Source organism: Pelecanus crispus, chromosome 2 (genome assembly GCF_030463565.1).
Source record: "Pelecanus crispus isolate bPelCri1 chromosome 2, bPelCri1.pri, whole genome shotgun sequence".
NCBI lineage: Eukaryota > Metazoa > Chordata > Aves > Pelecaniformes > Pelecanidae > Pelecanus > Pelecanus crispus.
Window position 1 is genome coordinate 44,397,992 of NC_134644.1, and position 23,135 is coordinate 44,421,126.

The window sequence follows — 23,135 nt, forward strand, 5'->3', positions numbered from 1 at the left end:
CAGAAAAGCTTAAAAGATCAGAACATTTGCACTTACAGATTCTCAGAAATTTCTCAAACAGAAGGAACAAATCTTTACTAATGGTGTAATTTTGATTCTACAAGACACACTGCATTTCGGTGCCTGTGTGTCCAGCGTACTCAAAACTGGTATGAGATGTATATTTTGTTTATTGCAACTGCAATAGTTGAATAAATGTTCTAAATAATAAGCAGGCTCAAAAAAGGAACCCACCCTTATCTAAAGGTGCAAATGCTCACTAAGAAGTTTTGCTATTTTATCAAGGCCAAGTGGTAGGAAAGACTGTAAATAAACCTTCAAGCTGGTTTAGCCTCACCTACTGTTAATAGAATAGTTTTGAATATATTGGCATTTAGAACAGGTATTTTGATTTGCCTTTACCTGGTAGGTAAAACAACCCCACACTTCCTATTACACAGAACTTATATTCAACATCTGTGGTCTTCTGAATCAGACATATGGCTTAATATAATCTAAATCATGCAGCTATTCACACTGTATCAAAAGGTGTCAATAGCTACCATGCTATCAGCAAGGTGGAATCCAAATACCAAGAAAAATACTAGTCTGCTGGTTTAGAATATATGAAAGCCAATTGTTTTTCCTAAATGAACTGCAGAAAACACATCTGCATATCATCCAGGTGCACTTTCTTCTGGAATGGATGCAATCATTAGCAATTAATTTCATGGAAACTCAACGTGCCAGGTATTTTCTTCCCCTCCAACAAGCCACAGAACTATGTATACCTCATCAAGATCTCAAGAAAGCAAGAATGACCAGGTATAGGACTCGGTACCTCATTCTTTTCAGTAGGAGAGGAAATCTGCAGCAAGTACATCACTGTACAGACACATCTCTTTCCTATTTCCAAGTATTAACTAGTATTGATTCAAAAATTCAGTGGTACCTGGCACCCAAGAAACCTGTGGATGCTGGACCTCAGCTACAAATTCAGTCTTGAAGTAAAAATAAAATCTAAAAACCACAGGAAGAATTAAAGCCAGAGGGGTCTGTGGCCAGACACTATTCTCTCCCAGCTGCACTGGACTACTTCAGTCCAACAACTACTGGCACCTGCTGTTAGAAACCAAAGCCAATGCTGTTCCCTCATATGATTGGGGTGCTTAAGAAAATGTAATTCCTGGGATCCTTACAAATATTTACCTGTCCAGAAACATAACTACATCAAATAATACTACTGTATTTTGCTGCCAGATTACAGATAACCTCTGCGTGACACGTATGGACATTAAGGTGCTGGAGCATGTCCAGAGAAGGGCAACGAAGCTGGTGAAGGCTCTAGAGCACAGGTCTTATGATAAGCAGCTGAGGGAACTGGATTGTTTAGCCTACAGAAGAGAAGGCTGAGGGGAGACCTTATTGCTCTCTACAACTACCTGAAAGGAGGTTGTAGTGAGGTGGGTGTCAGTCTCTTCTCCCAAGTAACAAGTGATAGGATGAGAGGAAATGGGCTCAAGCTGTGCCAGGGGAGGTTTAGATTGGATATTAGGAAAAATTTCTTCACGGAAAGGGTAGTCAAGCATTGGAACAGGCTGCCCAGACAGGTGGTGGAGTCACCATCCCTGGAAGTGTTCAAAAAATGGGTAGACGTAGCACTCTGGGACATGGTTTAGTGGGCATGGTGGTGTTGCGTTGATGGTTGGACTGATGATCTTAGAGATCCTTTCCAATCTTAATGATTCCTAGTTTTTACTTTCATTAAAAAATAATCCAGCCACCAAGCCAGGAAACATGAAATTGCTACTCTACCCTTAATTGGTTTAGTGGTGGACTTGGTACTGTTAGGTTGATGGTTGGACTGGATGATCTTAAAGATCTTTTCCAACCTAAATGATTCTATGATTCTATGAATGTCCTGAAGCAATCTCCTTGAAACTGTATGTTCATGCATCAGTTAAACCTTTTCTCCCACTTATGAGGAGGTCTGAAATTCTTTTGAAAAAACTATTTATCACTGTGTAACTCTTCGCGATATGCTTAGTCATGTGCATATTCACTGCAAACTTTCACATAGCAAAGAGTTGAATTTTTTGGTCCTAGAAGTGATCATCACCTCTCACACAAAGAAAGAGCAGGTACAGTCCTTACTTCACCTGACCCTCAGAATCCCCAATCCTTTCTATTAAGATCCCAACGTCAGAAAGAGAGATTGACAGTTCTACAGTGTTTTGTCTGTGTACTCATTAAAAAATTTCCATGGCACCAGGACTTCCTTTTCCCCTTATGTTAACTAAAGTTCATTGAGACAAGTTCTCAAGAGCACAGTGACCAACACACGCTCAGCAACACTGAAGGAGTCACTCTTCCATATCATCTTCTGCCTTCCCTTTCTCAATGAAAGCAGCTTTTTGTTGAGGTCAGAGATCCTGATTATAGCATTAGTTGAGTTCTTGCGCAAAAAGGAACAAAAAATTCCTATTGATTTTCAAAAGCAAAGAGATGACCCATACTGTACCTTCAGTCCTTAAAAAGAAAGGACTAAAGAACTTTTTATTAAATGTATTACTTGTGATCCTCCAATTTAAAACATCTCTGCCAGTATATATAACACTTCAGAAAGTCAGGCCTAGTGTGAATATGACAACACATGTTGTATTCAGAAATCAAATGCCTCTCTGCCTTCTCTGTCTACGCCAAATGTGCAATGCCTTCGATGTGAGAAATCTAGTATGTTCCAGATCGTCAATAAACCAATACCTGGGTAAGCCTCCTTGGGAGATGCAGAGTTCCTGCTCCCCATGTAAGAACAACTAGGCAGCAGAGAAATACCTGGGTAACAGGGATCCAAGCCAGGCAAAACTTTAAGCATCAGTGTTGAGCCCAAATGAGTTTCTACATGCCTTCTTATTTGAGGAAGTTTCAGGATGAAAGGCAATGTAGTATTTTATTAGCTCCCCTGTTAGAGGTTCTTCCTTCCCCTCACCCTCAGTGAAAAAAACTGAATAAGAAGTGATTTTGAAGCCTGGTTTCCAAAGCAGAGCTAAAAAAAAAAAAAACTATGAAGAAAGTGTATCCAAAATCATTAATGATGTTATTTATGAGTGCTAGGCTTGATATCCATAAAAACACAGCATTTCTCCAAGCACACAATCTTCTAGGCAAGACAAATACCAGGAACATGCATCTGACTAAGGAATACAAATTCCACAAGCAAAACACTAGTTAAAGGAAACATGATTATCAACTTTTGAGGAAAAATATGACATCGGAATACCTGGAAAAGTAATAAAATACTGAAGAAAACTCAATTAAAAGAATTAATAACCTGAGCCCAAGGAATCAAAAAGAAAGGGAGGAAAATTAAACAGAACTCATCATCTCATCAAGTCATCTTTTACTTGAACACGGGAGCTCAAAAAAAAAAAAAAAAAAAAAAGCCTCTTTACCCATTTTACATGCTTTTACCTACTTAACCCACCCACCTACCTCACTGCAATTTCTCTATGTTTGCTTAATGTAAGGATGTATTAAAGATCAACTAATATTAACACAGACTGGCAACATTTCAAGCTCTTTAGTCATATGTGGCCCTCAAATATTTCAAGGACAACTCCCATCCCATTGCTATTGGCACAAAGATTGCCAGCTGATCCTGATTCCTATCTGTGACAAGAAGGAAGCCAGCAGAGATTGCCAGTTTGCCCTATATCCCCAGACAGGAACCTAATGGCATTTAAAATCTCATGAAAAAATTCTCTTGAACCACTCCCTCAGGTCTGCACACTATGTGATCTACTTGCTATAGCTTGTGACCCTACAAACACTCCAATCTTTTTATAGCAGGAAGGTCAAGAAGACTAGTCACCTCCAAAACATAATATTGGTAACACTATTTAGCTGGAAACCACAATTATAAAATACATGCTCTTTCAATATGGAACTTCACTGCTGCTTTTTTTCAGCATTATTAATTCTCTACCCCAGAGAGGACGGTGTTCCCAATATCAAACTCACCATCCTGCTTTAATCCTAGCTCTAGAAAGTTCAGAAAACTAGAAAGATTTTTATTAAAAAATATACACAAGGATGAGGAATAACGTCAGGTTTAAAATGAGTATGTCTGTGAAAGACCTATGAAACATTAAAGACATTAAAAATAAGTTCTCTTACCAGCATCATTAGCATCATCCAGTTTCGGAATGCCCTTGATTTTACTGTGTTTCACCGATGAACATTTTTTGTTCAGCTGAGTTTGTGCCTTAAATTTGACCCAATTCAAAATACTCTCTATGATACCACAGTTAGAGGCCTATAAGCAACAGATCAGAGTTGTGGATGAGAAAAGTAAAGCTCAACAAGGCAGATTCTTATCTCGGAATTTTAAGTCACTGATCTAACACTGTTTCTCAAAGCCCTCTAAATTTTAAAAACTGCAACACATAAAAGGTCAAGGAATTAACACGTACCTTACTGTCTAGCATTTTATGCACACAAAACCAAAACACAACACTCACACAGCTTCTTTTCTGCCCTTTGTATAATTGGTGGAAGGAGGAAAAGAGGACTGAGACCTAATAAGAGGTTGTCTTATGTTGTGTGGTTGATGTGCTGAGACATTTTAGGTACTTTACTGCTTCCTAGACTTTGACAGCAAGAAGTAACCTTATGGGATATTTATGACCATTTAAAGTTTCTTTGGAAATGACTGAAAATGGCTGAAAGACAACCAAAAGCATTTAAGAATAAGGCTCTGTATCAACCATTTTGAGAAACTGATAACTTTTTAAGAAACACATCTGCAGCAGAAGTAACATACAGCATATTTTTGAAACTAAAACTGCTTTAGGTTTGGTTTCACATCAAAAGAAAATACAGGTGGAGCAAAATACTGCGAGCTTTGACTTTTCATTATGCCCCATAATACAGCACTCATTGGTTAGAGATTCTGCTGCACATTTAACACCTCTGGAGATCAATGCTCACTTCTGGGAATATTAGAAACACTTTAAATAAAACCTACTGATAGAAATAAAACATTTAACAAAATCTGAAGAATGAACAGAAGATTGTGTCGTGTTATTTTTTCCTTTAAGTTCTATAAGAATGTCACCAGTAACACAGAATTAGAATAAAACGCTATACAGTAAGTTAAGTTTTGATGCCAAGAGTATTAGCAGTGGCACCATTCTCCTTACTACTGGAGTTCCAGTTATGCTACTGACACTAAATAGGACTTAGTATAATGATTTCTGGCTAACAGAATTCTACTTTTCCTTCCTTGTAAAAAAAATGTAGTAGAGGAAAAACCTCTACCATGTATTTCCACTAATACTTTCATTTAGAGTAGGTATTCTTAGCCTGTCTACAGCCAAAATTTCTAAACTTGTTGCCTGAGATTAATGACCACTTTGAATACTACAGCCACAATTTTGCATTTCCTTGATTACTGGAAGAATAAGTAAATGTGACATGTTCCCTTCCTCTCTTTTCACTTCAGTGAAAGAGAGTATGACTGATATCAAATAAAGCAGAGGATAGTCTCAACTTCAGAAAAATATTTTAACACAAAAGAACTGGTTTAGAACCTATGTTTAGGTTTTAAGAGACAAATTCATTTCACCAATATAAATACCAGAATCTCCACCAAATGAACTGATCAGGTGAAGCTCTCTTTTAAATCCAGGGCAACTGCCAAAACACAGTCATTGCTTTCACTATTAAGGCCAGAGAATGAACAGAAGTTCCTTCATCCCATTTTCATAGTATGCTAATGTCACTAGAGTACCATAATGCACTAATTACTCTTCTGCTACATAACATACATACACTCAATCCAGTATGTCAATTCCTGCTTCACAGAAAAAAAGAAATATGCTTTACTTACTGCTTTAAAAAATTTCTCAGATAGCTGGCACTTGGACCCAAAACTTTTAGGCTGCAATGTCATGTTTTCCTTTGTCTGGGAATCAAATGATGGGTTTTCAATCAAACAATTAACAAAAACCCATATATGATTCTTCACCTGTTGAAAACATAGAAACCAATTTACTCAACAAAATTACCACATTCATCTTTTCAATATTTTTGTATAAAGTTACTTGCCTGAAATGGTTTCACTGAAACTCCAGCTTTATTCTTCTTTTTCACCACTTCTATTAGTTTGCCCACAACCTGATCCACCACGTAATCAACATGCCTACCACCCTTAATGAGGGGGGAGAAAAAAAAAAAAAATTAATTTCCTAATTGCTTTTAGCCATATTAAATAACGTTCCCGTACTCATACTTAAATTTGAAAATCCATGCACATTAAGTCGCAGCATAACAAAGGAAAATTTGTATTAAAGTTTCATGTCATTCAGTCTTCGTACAACTGAGGATGATGGATATTACATAGAATAGAAGAAGCAGAAGACGTTTCATTCACTGTACAGTGGTGGACTTCAAAAGTAGCTGCTTACACCTTAAGAGTATAGCAGATCTGAAAATTACTCTATAGCACTGGGATGGTACCTGCAACACCACATGGCTGTCAAGAGGTATCTTTAACAGGCACATAAATAACCTAGGACTGAAAACTTCACACATTCATACATCAAATTAAACTTTCCCCATTTGGTTCATAAAAAAAGTTCAAGAGTTCACCCTCAGATATACAGCACCCATGCCTATTCTTTCCCAAAAGTCATCTCACCTTTTCTTAGCTGTATTTACAGAACTCTTTGAATAAATGCTACTAGCATTCTTTGCTAGCCTTGGGTTTATGCAAGGGCAAATGGAAAGCAAACTGCTAATAACCAACCACAAGATCCAGAAAACTCTAAAAGAACAGACTAAGATAACCATAAGGAGATGAGCAGTTCTCCTTAAAAACTCACCAGAGGCTAAACCTGCTCCAAATTCATACCTGATGTAGCAACAAGAGATACGTAACAGAGCATGCAGCTAACAAACAATAAGGTGGCAAACTAGCCCCTTAGGGGACCACAATAACTTGTAGCTACGTAATCATGTTGCCACCTGTCTTGTAGCCAGCAAGAGCAGTCAACTGGACCCCCTTACAGTTACTGCCCAACTGCAGAAGAAAAAAAGAATGGCTTATAAGCAATTTATTGCATCATCACAGCACCAAAAAAAAAAAAAAAAGGAAAGAATATGTAGGATTTTCTTCCTCCACTGCGCCATAACAACTGAAAGTGAAACATTCACAGTGCCTATCACAATTCTTCCCTTTACCCTAGAAAAGAGAGGGACTCTGAGTACTGGTTACCCTTGCTTAAGGCCTTTCCAACTAGATATTTCAAGTGAAGCCATTATTGCAAGAAAACTTTTGGTGGAGGCAATGTATTCACCTCCCAACTATGACACCTAGGACAACAGACCCTGAGGAAGAAATACTTATGTACTTAAAATTTGGAAGTGGTAAGTCAGAAAAGTTATCTTTTTGAAGCTGTATATAACTCATGCTTTGCAATATGGCAGGGTGATGAAAATACCTATTATTTTCAATGTTTAAATAGTGGTTTTAATATTGATGAAATTCAGTCTAAATAGTGAAGCACTAAGCATTTGAACACCTTCAGAAAGTGCCCCAAAGCTTCTATCACCTTCTCTTAGCTACAATTGTCTTTGGACTTAAACTTTAAACCAGCTACAAAAAAAAACCCCAAAACATACTGCTAGAACACAAGTAATTTTGAAATTAAATTGCTTGGAAAATAAAGGCATTTCACATAAGCTTTCTGGGAAAAAAAGGTCTATTATAGATCTAGTACATCGTAACAATGACTACTGATTCAGATGTGCAAAAGAAACATAACCATTATGAGGTATATTCTACAATGCAGAAGTAATCTAAATCAGAACCGCTAGTAAAGACTAAACTAGACTAGAATATTTCAGTTGGAAGGGACCTACAATGGTCTTCTAGTCCAACTGCCTGACCACTTCAGGGCTGACCAAAAGTTAAAGCATGGTAAGGGTATTGTCCAAATGCCTCTTAAACACTGACAGGCTTGGGGCATCGATCACATGTCTAGGAAGCCTGTTCCAGTGTTTGACCACCCTCTCGGTAAAGAAATGTTTCCTAATGTCCAGTCTGAACCTCCCCAGCACAGCTTTGAACCAACCATTTCCACAAGTTCTGTCACTGGATCCCAGGGAGAGGAGATCAACACCTCCCTCTCCACTTCCCCTCCTCAGGAAGCTGTAGAGAGCAACGAGGTCACCCATCAGCCCCCTTTTCTCTAAACTAGACAAGCCCAAAGTCCTTAACCACTCCTCACAGGACGAACCTTCCAGCCCTTTCACCAGCAGCTTTGTTGCTCTCCTCTGGATGCATTCAAGGACCTTAACATCCTTCTTAAATTGTGGAGCCCAGAACTACACACAGTACTCAAGGTGAGGCCACACCAATGCTGAATACGGCGGGATAATCACCGCATTTGAGCAGCTGGTTATACGCTGTGTTTGATGCACCCCAGGGTGTGGTTTGCCCTCAAGGCTACCAAGACACACTGCTGGCTCGTACTGAGCCTGCTGTTGACCAGCAACCCCAGATCCCTTTTTGGGTGGCTGCCCTTCAGCCACTCCTCTCCCAGTTTATACTTGTGCCTGATGTTACTCTGTCTTAGGTGCAGAATCCGGCATTTCAACTTATTAAATTTCATTCCATTAATCATAGCCCAATGCTCCAATCTATCTAGAACCCTCTGCAAGGCATCTTGTCCCTCAAGAGAGTCAATAGCACCTCCCAGTTTGGTATCATCAGCAAACTTGCTAATAGTGCACTCAACTCCTGCATCCAGACTATTGATAAATATATTGAACAGGACTGGCCCTAGAATTGAATGCTGAAGGAACACACTAAAACAGCACAAACATATTATAGAGAAAACATTCCAGATTAGGAAGAACAACTAGTAATTGAAGGTATGTATCCTGTAGTCTTTAATTCTATGGAACAATGACTACTGAAATTGCCTAAACCAATGGTGATAAATATGTTTAAATATTTACAAGCCCAAGGTGACACAAATTCCCTTACAGGTAAAACAGCAGGCTTTCTTCAGAAATATGTCAGAAATATGAACGGTCCTAAAGACCTAGATGTCTGAAAGCTCTTTACATTTTTGATTATTCAAATGCCTTCCTTTAAATTTATAGACAAAAAGGTACAAATAGTAATAAAATGCTAAATTCTAGTGGCTGTTATAGAAAGTTCATAATGCTTTGACTAAAATCTATTATCTTGTAACAAAGAATGGAGTGATGCATGCATATCCTACACAATTAAACATACCTAACTCAACACTCAATATTTTACATAGAAGATCACCTTTGCTTAATATCATTTAGCACCTTACAAAAATACAGAACAAATAATGGTTCCTGTTCAAACCAATTTGCATCAGGACAGACAAAATAATGCAAATGCATCTATGGAGACATTCATCATCTGTTTTTAAAACAGAATTGAGGAGGAAAAAGAAGCTTTTGATGGGTATGAGGAAGTATAGGATAGATTAGAAATAAGAAATGGAGAACAAAACCAAGAAAAAAACAGCAGCCAAAAAGACCATGCAAAAGAAAGAAACAGCAAGCAAAAACCAAAAGTCACAATTCTACATTTTAAGGCAGATTATGCATCTGAAAAGACTGAAGATATAAAGTGGCTGAATTGACGGAGGATAGCAGCTGTGTTCTCAGCTTCATGTGGAAGGTAGAGATGAAAAGAAAAAAGAGAGAGGAGGTAAAAAAAATAGCTTGAGATGATAAATATTATTAGTCATAACCAAAGCTAGTACTTGCACTTCAAAGAAACCATCTATGATTTCTGTTAGTCTCTAGAGTCACGTCCGAAACAGCAGCACAAACCACTGGTGTGTTTTAGAAGCACCATACATACATGTATTTTTTCATGGCATTTCTTCTTAAGAAAAAAAAAGAAAAAAAAACCAAACCACCACAAACTGACAAAACAAACAAACAAAAAAAAAACCAAACCCAAAAACCACCAAAATCAAAACACAACAGTTTTTATTCACTTATGGATGACAGAGTTTCAGCACAGGAGAGTTCAAGTGAAAATTGATACACTGACATCCTTCCACTTTGAAGAAAAATAAAACCATTTCCAAACTGTAAAGAAAAGCTACTACAGGAAAATACCAAATTACATGTTTAAAAAAACACATTCCACATTTGAATGGCAATTTTAAAGTGCATTACTTTTACTCATCACATTACTGAAAACTTCCGCTTACAGGAATATCTCAGTATATTTTTGTATTCACAACTTTAGCAATTTTTTTTTTCAATTTTAGCACTTCAAATATTTTGCTAAAACTAACAGCTGACACATCAAAAATTAGCTACTTACCAGTAATTCTTGTTCTTAGAAGATATTAGTTACTATAACAGTTCCCCATTCCTGTGTCCATTCTTAGTGTGTAGCATTGAGTGAGGGATGTTCAGAGCTCAAAGTTGGGAATCTTTCAACCATCTCACCAGTAGGTGGCACATTTACCCACTATAGAAGCATAACAGCCTATAACTGCCCCAACTGTCAGTACATTTTAATACGAGACAGAAAAAGAAAAATACCCTCTAAATCTAGAGGGCTGTCAATGATTATTATGACTACTGTATTATAAGAAAGAGCACAAAAACTGCATAACCTTCTTTTCCCAGAAGGTAACCATCATGACTGAAACCCAGTCTTGCAAACTTGAGGATGCAAAGACATCTAATGAAACGGTAACAACTAAAATCTTAAAAATGAAGCTTAGACTGGCTCCTATATACACTTATTCATATCGTCATCAATAGCCAACAGCCTCAATTAATTTCAAGGTAAGCCATACTTAAATTCTATGGACAGATAAATGGTTCATATGGCAAACAAATTCAGAAGCTAATTATAAATTTGAAATTTTCATTGAATTATCTATACAAATAAAATCCTATTTTCTTTGGCATTTGTTTTCTGTTATGTTTATTTTATTAGAATAAATCTGAGAACATCAAGTTCTGGAAGGGTCCTGAATTTCTTGCTGAACTCCAGCAAATTTTAACAGGTTGGGATGCTCCCTCCACCCTAGTCTACTATCTGACACTGCATCTGTATTAGCTGACCATTTCTGTTAAAATGATTAGTAGTATTACAGTTAGCAGTGCCACCATATTAAAAATATCATTAATTGTTATGTTAATAACTGAAATTTCTACTACAGCTACTATCTGAAATTGAGAACTTGAGAAGACCATGTTTAATCAGTTTATAAACAAGTCTCACCAAAAGGTTATCTACACAACCATAATAGCTACAACCATTCTTTCAAATGCTGCCTCAGAGCCTGAAGTTGAATTCTGTGGTGACCTACTGTGGCAAAATTGTGAATAAATGGGGACCTGACCCAGGTAACAAATTTACGAGAACAAAACAAGGGAGTTGTGCCTTGATGTACTGCCTGACCTTCTACACACCCCTCAAAAAAAAACCCCATGAACCTAAAAAAAACTTGTTTGGAATTTAAAGCAAGTTTAAAAAAGGTGGAAGGGAAGTTACGACTGGGTGAAATTTATCCAGAAACAGAAATGAAAAGCTTTCAGCAAACAGCGATAAATAACCAAAAAACAGCTGAAATGAGCTCCTCACCTGTTAGCAGATAAGGGGACAGGCAGTTGACGCAGTTAGTTACTAGCCATTATGTCTCATCAGTGGGTAGTTGCACATCAATTGCTGGTGAGGTGGTTCACCGGCCCCGAACATTCCACATCCAGTCACACACATAAGGCATGGATTGGGAGAGTGGGAAAAACTAGAAATTACAACACTTACCTTTGAAGAATACACAGTACTTTTTCTATGAATTTTCTTAAAGAATAAATGATAACAATGTATGTGTAACTGCATGATGGGTGAAAATTGATCCAAAAGAGTCAAATTCAAAATCTTTCCAGTAAGTGTATGCAATATATTTAACTTAGGAGTCAATAAGTATTCATTTTTTTCAAATACATTTTCTTCACCTGATTATCAGACATTATTAAGTTTCTCTGCATTGCCAGCTTCTTCATAAAGGTATTGTATACATCTTTAAGGTCATGCTATTTTTCTTCTTTATGTTGCATAAAGAGGCCTGAATTAATACTAAGTTTTAACCTTTCAACTACCAGATGTGTGTGTTATCCCTATTTCTGACAAGTATCAGATAAGCATTTAATTAAAATGCACACTTAGAAAGTAAATACTCTACAATGAAGTAAAGTATCCCTCTTACCACTGAACCCTGGTTCAACTACACTGCAAATGACACTGGAAGAAGATACATAGTAAAAATTATATACCACCAAAACACTGGCTACACGTTATCTACCACTGAGATTAACACTGATACTTCTGGACACCTGCCTAGACTAGGGACCCCACTTAGTAAAACCGCTGGTGCTTATGAACCACTTGTGCTACCATTAGAATTTTCTTCTGTTTGAGTCTTTTAGAAAAGATCTGAGCAAGGAGGGTTTTTTAAGTGTCTCATTACAAATTCTTATCTTTCTCACCTTTTGGGGAAACTCATAGTTAAGATTCCCTAAAACCAGCCTCACCAATCACTAGAATTGCTTGACTGTTGTTAGATCACTCATCTGGTGCAATTTGTGAAGAGTAGAAATGACAAAGACTTTCTTTCACCATGGTGGATCCCAGATCCCTAAACCTGGGCCACGCCAAACTGGCATAAATGAGAGTTACGCTAGTTGATTTCATGCGATTGCCTTGGTGCCTGACCACCCCAGCAATTTAAGAAGCACAAAGATTGTACTTTAGTATGCTGACCATATTGCTGCTTCATCATAACTGAAGATTTGCTGTGAGATCATTTCACTACTACTATAGTTGCTAATAAGTACAGAGAACACGTACATCCCCTTATATAGAAACACAAATAAGAGAAAATTAATCTCAACGTTTCAGGCCAGTTTTATACATCATAAAGCAATAAATGGAAAGCCATTATTCAAGAACACCAAAAGCCATTTTTGCCCTCCAAAATTTGCTACTACTAGCTTTAAAGGGGTTTGTATATTTTTTTAACTTAATTTCAGAATTATTTTATTACAATGTGTTAAAAAGGAAGCAATAAAATAGGTTCCATTCATTTTATATTTAATCAATACCATGTGTGCTCACATCAGCACCACTGATAACAATTACTAGTGTTTTAAAGACTAGTGCATATTCAGAAATACTGCTATGAATGTATTTTGATTGCATTCAGTTGCTCGCCAGATCCTCTCATAAAAAGGACTACCTCACCTATTTACTTTTAGTAATGCAGATGTATTTTTTTTATCAAAAATCTGACTAGGCATAACCTTAGCACACATTTTTATCATTTGCGTTTTTTATCATTTAATATAACTACTCACCTTTGTGGTAGCTATACTATTTACAAAGCTGATTTGCTGAAATCCTTTTTCACTTAAAGTGAGGCACACATCCCATCGCTCATTCACAACTTCATGAATAACTTTCAGTGCAACTCCAGTTTCATCCAGCTTGTCTTTTACGTAAAGATCTACATAACTGCGAAATCCATTTACCTATGAATAATACAGATAACAGTTACTATTTTTTGCATAAAATACTCACTACACTTAAAATATTTTAGATGAGGCTCTTACAGGTAATTTCTTCCCATTCAACATGACTTTGACTCCTTTGCATGACCCAGCCAAATCATATGCTCTTCTTGTCATGAGGGCCACAATATCCTTATCAAGTTTTTCCATTTTAAATTTAGACAGATCTGGCTGGAATGTAATGCATGTGTAGTCATCACCATCAAAATGCTTAATCTTGGGTTCAGAGGTCTTCATCATATTGTTCATCCAAGTCTTTGGAAACAAAACATTAGATGTTAGTTTACAATACATGTTATCCTCCTCCTTTGTTCCATTTTCCAGCTATGCTAAGATTGCAACAGCTACACAACAAAAAGCTCATAGACTTCTCTTAGAGGTTTCCTCTGGTAAAACACTACACATAAAATGAATTGCTTTACCAAGATTTGCACAAGCATTGGTGACAGCAGATTTGTGGTTTCTGTAAATATGCAGGTATCATTACACTGATGGACATTATTCTAATGCAAACAAAGCCCACCACAGAACTGTCTACATTAGATGCAAGTGAGCTAGCTAAACAGTCCTTATTGCCCATCAGTTTAATGCTTTCAATCTACTACACACTTCTATAAAGAAGTTTATTAGTCCTTGTGCAGAGACTCCGTGTCTCTCAGATAGCATCGCAGCGGCTGTGCAGTGTACCGAAACATGCTTCTTGACAAACCAACTTGCTCAGTCTTGACTCAGGAGTGTTGGCATTGTTCCCTCTTTAAGAACACGGGCACATTTATAAGACCAAGCAGAACGCCTACTCACAGCATATATCAAAGTGGAGTTGTATTAAATTTTCACAATTTTTGAAAATACTGGAAAACATAGCACTTTAAGTCATAAAGCATGTCATTTTCAAAAAGTACACTCGAACTAATACTGAATTTGCCTTCTGGCAGTCAGCAATACCATAACAAAGTTCTTCAAACTTTTAGAAAGGTGGCCATCTCAAAGCTATATACAGTAGATCAGATTACAGTAGATCAGATTACATTCAGTCCTTGGTCTGTGTGCTAACAACGATAAGAATGAGCAATGGGTACAAATGGGGAGGGAGGGGGTTTGCACTGAAGTCCAGCTAGGCTAATGAAATTCATGACATAGACACTGAAAAAAATCTTTTTCTTAACACTATAAAAAATTATCTAGATAATTGCACAGCTAAGTAGAAAGATTTTTTGACAAATTATATAACAGCAATTACAAAATATTTTCATTAAATATATTCCTTTTCACATGCACATGAATATACTTTAGTTTTAACGGAAGAAATTTGTTTTTCATTTTTATTCACTTAATAGTCCCAAGAAAAATATTACTTAAGCAAAAACCCACGAATTCTAATACACAGAAGTACCAATTTTATTGACTGAACTACCTAGCCTGCAAACTCTACACATCCATTTGAATATTAAATGATTCATTTCATGAAATATTCATGAAATATAGAAAACGTGTTAAATTTTAAATTTATAATTATGGCAAAGAAAAGGAAAAAAGTTGAGATAATTTCTATACCTGCTTAAAGCTGTGCTTGTATTCCTTGCAAGCAGTTTCAACTGTAAACTTTGTACTAAATATGTTACAGAGTTTTGCACCGTAGCCATTGCGTCCACCTGAAAAAACAACATATAGTAAGTTTTTTACAGCAGAACCATATTTATGATATTCAGAGAGTATGCCAATGAAGTAAAACGTTCCTACAGTTGGGCCACATGTCAACAGCTATCAAAGGATGCCAGAGATGGAGTTTCACACTACCTCCAATCTGGTACAACTGCTTCTGCCTCAAAAATGAGTAGTTTGCTCCTCCCCACAAGGCCAGGATGCTCCCATTGCTTCCCTCAGGTTGATCTACCAGTTGCTTGCTGAAAGGCAAGTGACCTCAACACCCTGATCAGCTGAAAACTAGGTCAGACCCAAACCACTCTGCAACCACACATCATAATATGGGCAAAATATATGGGGTAGGATAGAACAGAACTAACTTTCATTTATGATCTAAATTAGAGTTACTTCACATTTAGGATAATAATTCATACCCTAATTTATTAAATTTATTTTTTCCCTTAATTTCAAGAGCATAAATGTTTAAATGCTCGCATATGTTACAATTAAAATATGAAGATATGTTGTTACTGAATAATGAGTATTGTCATTAAAGATGTAAATGTAAAGTTCTCTGTAAACATTGATATCAAAAAAGAAAAAGTAAGGTTTTTTTCTTTAAGTCATTTTACTCTAACAGAGCTATAGTAATGGTGACTAAGTGATCATCTGTTATGAAACAGTATAGAGAAAAGTAAGAAGAGAAGGCATACTGAAAAGCAAACAATGGCTTAATTGAATAAAACAAAGCATGTTAAACAGTCTTGCCTGTAACTTTTTTCTCATCATCATCATAGTTGCTGGATGTTAGCAGCTGCCCGAAGATTAAAGCAGGTACGTATACCTTTTCTACTTTGTGTTCCACAACTGGTATACCCTTTCCATTATTCCATATGCTGATAATGTTTGATTCCCTATAAAACAGCGAAGGCATTAAGCCAATTAATGTAATCTCAAAAACAGACTCCTGCATATATTTTACCTGTTTAAATAACCACATAAAATACAATAAGACCATATTCTTACCAAGTTTAGTCACAGCTCTACCCATTTTAATTATAAAAAAACACTTCTCTGTGCTTATGAGATGTCTTGGAAGAAGAAGCATAATTGCTCATACACAACAGTATTTCATATCATAAAAATAACCCTTAAAAATCTGCTTGAAGAGTTTTCACTATCAACATGATAAGCAACAGAATCCTGAAGTTTAGTGACAGAATTATACTTAAGTTAGAGACGTAGCTTTTTAGGTTTCATTGAAGTCCACCCAGATACAGCCAAGTTATCACCTGTTTAAAACTGTTATTTCCCATTTATGATAAACATTGTAACTTATTTTATGCATCAATGCCAAAATCCATCAACATCTGGCATCATTAATACTTGTAGCTCTCATATAGAATTTTCATTTCAGACTATTAGAGAGTTCAAAATCATGACAGGTCAGGCAGATTTACACTACCATTTCCCACCCACTCCATGATAAAAACAATTTGGTCTACAGAAACTGATAATGCACTGAAAACTTGCAGAAAAATTATTTCTCAGTGTATTTATTCTAAAGACTAGGTGTTAAAATTAGGTCTCAAACACTTATTATTCAGTTAAACGTCACTGAAAAGGTACTACTAAAGGAACCCAATCAACACCTATTTAACTATGGTACTTCTTACTAGGAAATATCTCTAAGTATTCAATTTCGAAAAACAGTGGTAAGGACATATTTGCAATCTGCAGTTTCAATGTGATACAGCTGACTGATTCAAACGTAACCTTATCCTAATGGTAAAGAAGTTAACATAGAAGTTCAAGAGGTGCAAAATTATGTTACAAAACCTCAAGGTTGGTATTTATGATTTATAAGTAACCTGGCTGATTATAGTTATGTACTGTCAAGCTTTCATCTAATCATGAATTTTATAATCTTCTGGTTTTAAGTTTCATTCAATCAAATGCTAATGAGTGATTTAGGAAAGCAAATTATTATAAATTCAGAATGGTAGTATTTCCTGTTAACCACTTTTTCCATCTTAAAATATGAAGCTAATGGAAATAATTCCAAAAATATTATTTTGTTTTTTTTTTAAAAAAAGCCAATTTCATTTAATAAAATAATTTGTACAAATATGAACTACAATAGCTTTGGCAGGGAAAGTAAATTAAAACATGCTTTTACTTACGGATCAATGGATATTTTAATACAAGTCATATTCTTGTCCCTCTGCTTATTGTCAGCGGCATTTACTATGAAACAAAGTAGCACAAATTAATACTTTCTAGGAGCAATAATTAATTACTTGATCTGTAAAACTGATTATATACACATTCCACCACAAGTTACAATGGTCCAGGTATTTCTTAATCTGGTATCTTTTTGTATATTCTGTATCTTATTACTGAAGTCTATAAACACGACCAACTATCTGCAAGAAGATATTTTTCAACCTTCTTATAATCACTGACTATTTCTAGCAGTTAGACTATCTTAGAAATAAATACAGAAGTGTATTTTGTGAGCTTGTTTTCATAACTGTTCTTAACATACTGAACACTTCATTCTTCTGTTGCTTTGTTGTTTGGATATTTATTACACATATTACACCATGTATGTTAAAAATCCTAGGACATTATATGCATCACCAGATCAGTTTAGACATCCTTTTGCCACTGAAACCCAATCCTGAAAAAGTCACATCCGTTAAGGAGTGTTTTGATTGCAGCAAAAGTTGTCTCTAAAGAGCCTGTGAGACTTAAAACTAACAGTGGTAAGTTAGTTCCTAAACAGTTTAGGATCAAAAGGAGGAAAACTGGAAGTTAACATTTTATCAGAATTTAATTAAACTACACTCCAGTGTATATTAACTACAAACAACAGAAATGTGACTATGGCCATTAACCGTGAAAACACATTACAATCATTTTCAGCATTTGTCTCATCACCCATGAAACAGATGAAAATAAAGCCCCAGAACACTAAAGGACATAAAGATAAATCCATTAAAATATCTTAATATATTGAGATCCTTATAATCTATTAAGATAAGATCAGATATTTCAAGGTGCTTTTGCTAAAATTATTAAGTGCAGTTTCATTAAGAAGTATGCACAGCTACAATGTCCAGTTTTCATAATGTTATTGCACTGACCCCTAGCTCTCAAACCACACTTTATGGAGCACTTATCAGTGCCACATAAAGCAGCACTAAGTCATACAGTACTATGATAATAATAGGATAACGATTTTCCTTTTGAATGGGACAAGACAGAAGTGACTCCCTCCCGTGAAAAGCCTGTAAATTTCATCTATGAGGCAGCACTCAAAAAAGAAGTGATGAAAGATTTTCATTCCCATATTTCTCAAATTAAATAATGAGTGAAAAACAAAAATAAAAAATACTTCTTTTCCACCTGGCCAAGATATAGTCTTTATTGCCTCCAAGACAGCAATGTTGTAAAGCATAGTTTTACATGTGTGGATAAATGCTGAACCCAGTGAAGGTCATGACAAAATTACCATTAACCTCAATAGACCATAATTTAGTTTACAATGTAAACCCACCAATCCTTACAACGTAACTTCATAAAAACTGATTAGCTGAAGAATTCATGTCTATTAACCCAAAATATAAGTTCAGCAGACAGCACACTGTTCAAATGTTGCACGCCTCTACTGCTGCTTAGTCTTCAATGTGTGCCCATCACCAAGGGAGTATCATAAATTAGTAAGTCATAGTGACTCAGGGACTTATGACAGAATTTTCTAAAAATCAGTTTTTGTGCCTCAGTCACCATGCTTTTAAATGGCAGTATGATACTTATTAATTTTAAAACTCTCTGAAGTCTAGAAATGATCCATGTAAGAATCACCATTACCACCACTATCATTCTGTACAGAAGGAGGTAGTTTTAAAGATTCATGAGATAGTGATCTAAATTAACACGACAATTTTCTGTTGTCTTCTTTCAGAAGAATAATTTTGTTGCATATGTTACTTAAAACTGTGGCCCTGATCAACTTTCCAGATTAAAAATCTTTTAACAATATTGATCATAAAGAATGATCTAGCTTAGACATTCAGTAACAAATACTTAGGCTGTCTTACAAGTTCAACTGAAAACACTCTTCCCTCTTTGAACTGTTCTGTCGTGCTGGACTGTACTAAAATTTTCATGCATTGCAGTTTAGTGGGACTCTAAGTCTGTGATTTAAACTTATATACAAATTAATGTGCTTTGAGAGCTCTCAGAAAAGCGTGTACTCCAATAATGCTAAAGCAATGTTATTGTTAAAAATACTTACCAAGGATTTCATCAAAGATCTTGTACAAGCCTGGGACAAAGGTAACTTCTCTGCAGTTCATTCCTACATCTTCATCATAAACCCACATTAACTACATGTGAACAAAGTAAAATAAAAACATTTACTGTCTTGGTAAACCAGTCTGTGATTCTACATCATCTATTTACTTCAGGAACTTTACTCTTCCAATCTGACTGCTGCTGTGATATGAGACAAAAGCAGAAGCAGACGTTTGGCAAAAATTACAACTGTATCCACAAAGATGCAATGAAAATGCATTATTTTCTGCTTGGTGGGGAACTCGAACAGTACAGACAGTGAAGTTTGAAGCAATTTGCAACTTCACAAAAACAGCTGAAAAAAATGCCAGCAGAAGGCTTAAATTCTCTGTTCTCTACCTAAACAAACAGTCCAAAGCATTTTTGGACCTGGAGCGAATGCTACTTACAAATATGTATACGTATTTGTGTGCATATAGGCATGTTTGTAAACAGACATATACACACACATAACTATGTGTTTACACACATAGGTGCATGTTCATGTTTGACTGAACTTCAATGTTTTCTGAGCATGTTTTTTCAGGCAAACCAAGCACTGCTTTAAGAAGTCTTCTCTTGGCCCCTTCCTACATATGCATACATAAACATGACCACAGTTTTTACCACGGTAATTCAGAATACTCAAAAAAGCAGAGATTTGCCTATTTATTAACCAGAATTGTGATTTCCTCATTAAAACAACAAACACTATTAAGTGTAAACTTAGTGACACTTACCTGAGTTAATGGTTCAACTGACCCGATGTAGGTATCTGGACGGAGGAGGATGTGCTCAAGCTGAGTCTTTTTCTGATAAACTCTCTCAACAGACATCTTCTTTGAAGTGTCATTTTTATTAATGCTTTCTGAGTCTTCCTTTTTTGAAGCATTGATCTGATTATCAAATAATGTCTAACAAAAAAAAGACAACAACAATCAACCCCATTCATTCAATCTGTCACTCTCAAGATATTAACAAGACCTGACAATTACAATCAAAACTTGTCATGTAACTTAACATTTAAGTTTTCAGGTGTATTAAGATCAAGCTATCCTCTCAACAGAAAAAATTCAACAGATTATGTGACAGTTTCTTAACAAACTGTCACATATTCAAACTTTAGTGATTTACTAAGCATGATAAACCAAAATAAGGAAATAACTGTGTATTACAAAAGACACCCACTTCCTCAGTGGTATTTATAGGTATTATAAATGTGTTATATTTTTATATATATTAAAAATGTAAGTATTATTATATTATATATTATAAATATATTTATAAGTATTTATAACATCCATTTTGTGCTTAAGCATTTGAATCCAAAATACTGAATACTGTTCTGAATAACAGTAAAACTACTCTTCTACATTTTAGTTCGGACAATTCATTCAGTGGGACTTAAGAAACACTGTAATGCCTCTCCTATGGCTTCTCAACCGCTATAATTTACATTCTCTATTTAAGTGAAGTAATTAAACCTGATACAATCCCAGTTTAGAATGCTTTCTAATGAACTAAGCCAAAGACTGAAAAAAAAGGAGAATCACATAGGCTAATGTCACAATTTAAGCAGAATTCAAGCCTAACGTGATTGGAGATGATGAAAAGTGTCTCAATTGGAAGAGCAAGCAGTGTTTCAGAAAACTAAACCACTTTTGGGGGGAGGGGATTTGGTGTATCTTTCAGAAATTTTTTCCTGATAAATACCTCCCCCATTGAACTAAAACCACACAAAAATAAAAGTTTAAATCTCTCGGAGCAACCAAATGTAGAAAACGCCCATTCTGAGACAGTAAAAGCATATCTACCAAGAGACTAGGTATAACATTTTATGTATACATTCCTACCTGTAAATTGGAATTATCTTAAAAATACCAATAAACATAACTTGAAGTTACACGATTTATTTGCCTGGCTAGCAGATGTAAAAGAAAAAAATTCTGTCACCACCTGCCTAATACCTGAAATAGCCTCCTTCTCTTACAGGGGGTTTACCAACTTTGAAGCACATGTTACATGACCAGTAAAAACCATCAACAGACAAATAATGAGGACAAAACCCACTCCCCACTCAGGTCAATATTTTACTCCCATTTAGCTGTTCCCAGTAAATCTCTGTATAAAGTAAATAAAGGCTGAACTCCAACCCCCAAATAACCAGTCACCACATAAATTTCTCAGCCCAAAGAAAATATCATCAGTTCTCTCTCAATCTAGCCTTTGCTGCAGCCTCAGATAGCACTGAAAGCAAAGGGTAAGAAAGCATGTAAGCACATAGGAACAAGGAGCAAAGGATACTGAACTCACCCAAATAAGTTCAGCAGACTCAAAAAGGCCAAACACGAACCTATAGCATACAATTAACAAGGACAATTCTCCACGTATTATTCAAATCTGTCTTCTCCAGCTTCTACTATTTAAACTTTGATGCTTTTTTCTTTCCTCTTAGCAGGCACAGGAATAAAGCATTTCATTCTATTCAGAACAAGGCAAATTACCTTTCTTTTCCAGATTTGGAGATCACATTTTTCTAGTCTATTTATGGAAATGCTATGAAAGACATTATTTCAAGAACCTTTGAGACAAGCAGACTGTGTACACCAGTGGTGACAACAGCCAATTGTTTGGCCCTGAGTAAACCTGAACAGGCCAAATAAGAATCAAATTTTCTCTACTACCCAGTCCTGTAACTGACAGCATCCAAAATAAGAGGGGAAAAGAATCCAGGGGACCCCACAACCTTGCACAAGGATTACACGCCACAGAGTTAGAACCACAACACTAACTCTCATGACTTTTCTTCTGGAGCATATCACATCTGCCCCCAAACAGGGAAGCTGCAAAATCGCATGCATGTGTGATTAAAGTGTTTTGGTATCTGAGTTAATTTAGTCTCTACACTGTCATTTGGTCTTAAACTGTGACAACCCCACCACTGCCACCCTAAAAAGATTAGCCACGGATCAGCTAAGCAAGCAGAAAAGAAAGAGGACTTCACAAATAGATACATTACGCTGATACATAGAAGAGGAGCAATGAGAATTGTTACTAAAGAAGCACTGCCAACAGTTGCAATGTAAATTTTATTTAATTTAAGTAGTTCTGTGAATGATGTCCAGGCTTCCAATGAGTTTCACTGTATGTGTGTGTGTATATATTCTTTTATATCTTTCTGACCTTACTGTCTTTACTTTACGATCATCTTTGACATCACACCTCATAGGAGTCACCCTTAGCTCACTCACTGATTCCATAGCACTGTTAGCACTGTTCTACTACATTCACCTGTTCTAAAGGGACCAGTGATTAGCAGGAAAAGAAACTAATATTTCTCAGATGAAGTAGAAGCAAGTGTTGAAACAAGGGAAGAAGAAATGTAATTCATATAGAAAACAAAAGAATTACAGGTGTGAAGACCACCAGAATCTTGTTCAAATGGAACTCTTCTATTTGCTCCCAATTCTTAGGCTTCAAGAGGTTTTTACAGTCAGTGAAGTGCATGATGGGCAGTCATC

General features: G+C 36.0%; 1 protein-coding gene across 1 annotated transcript in view; it reads right to left on the reverse strand.

Moving 5' to 3' along the window:
* TOP2B (DNA topoisomerase II beta) overlaps window positions 1-23,135 on the reverse strand; it is a 68,797-nt gene that overhangs the window by 29,566 nt on the left and 16,096 nt on the right. Inside the window, exons 2-11 of the mRNA XM_075704999.1 lie at window positions 20,355-20,528; window positions 19,577-19,667; window positions 17,457-17,520; window positions 16,042-16,187; window positions 15,184-15,281; window positions 13,672-13,884; window positions 13,417-13,590; window positions 6,088-6,189; window positions 5,870-6,007; window positions 4,156-4,294 (exon numbers count right to left, since the gene is read on the reverse strand). Of these exons, the coding sequence (XP_075561114.1) occupies window positions 4,156-4,294; window positions 5,870-6,007; window positions 6,088-6,189; window positions 13,417-13,590; window positions 13,672-13,884; window positions 15,184-15,281; window positions 16,042-16,187; window positions 17,457-17,520; window positions 19,577-19,667; window positions 20,355-20,528 (1,339 nt within the window). The remainder of the gene's footprint in view (window positions 1-4,155; window positions 4,295-5,869; window positions 6,008-6,087; window positions 6,190-13,416; window positions 13,591-13,671; window positions 13,885-15,183; window positions 15,282-16,041; window positions 16,188-17,456; window positions 17,521-19,576; window positions 19,668-20,354; window positions 20,529-23,135) is intronic.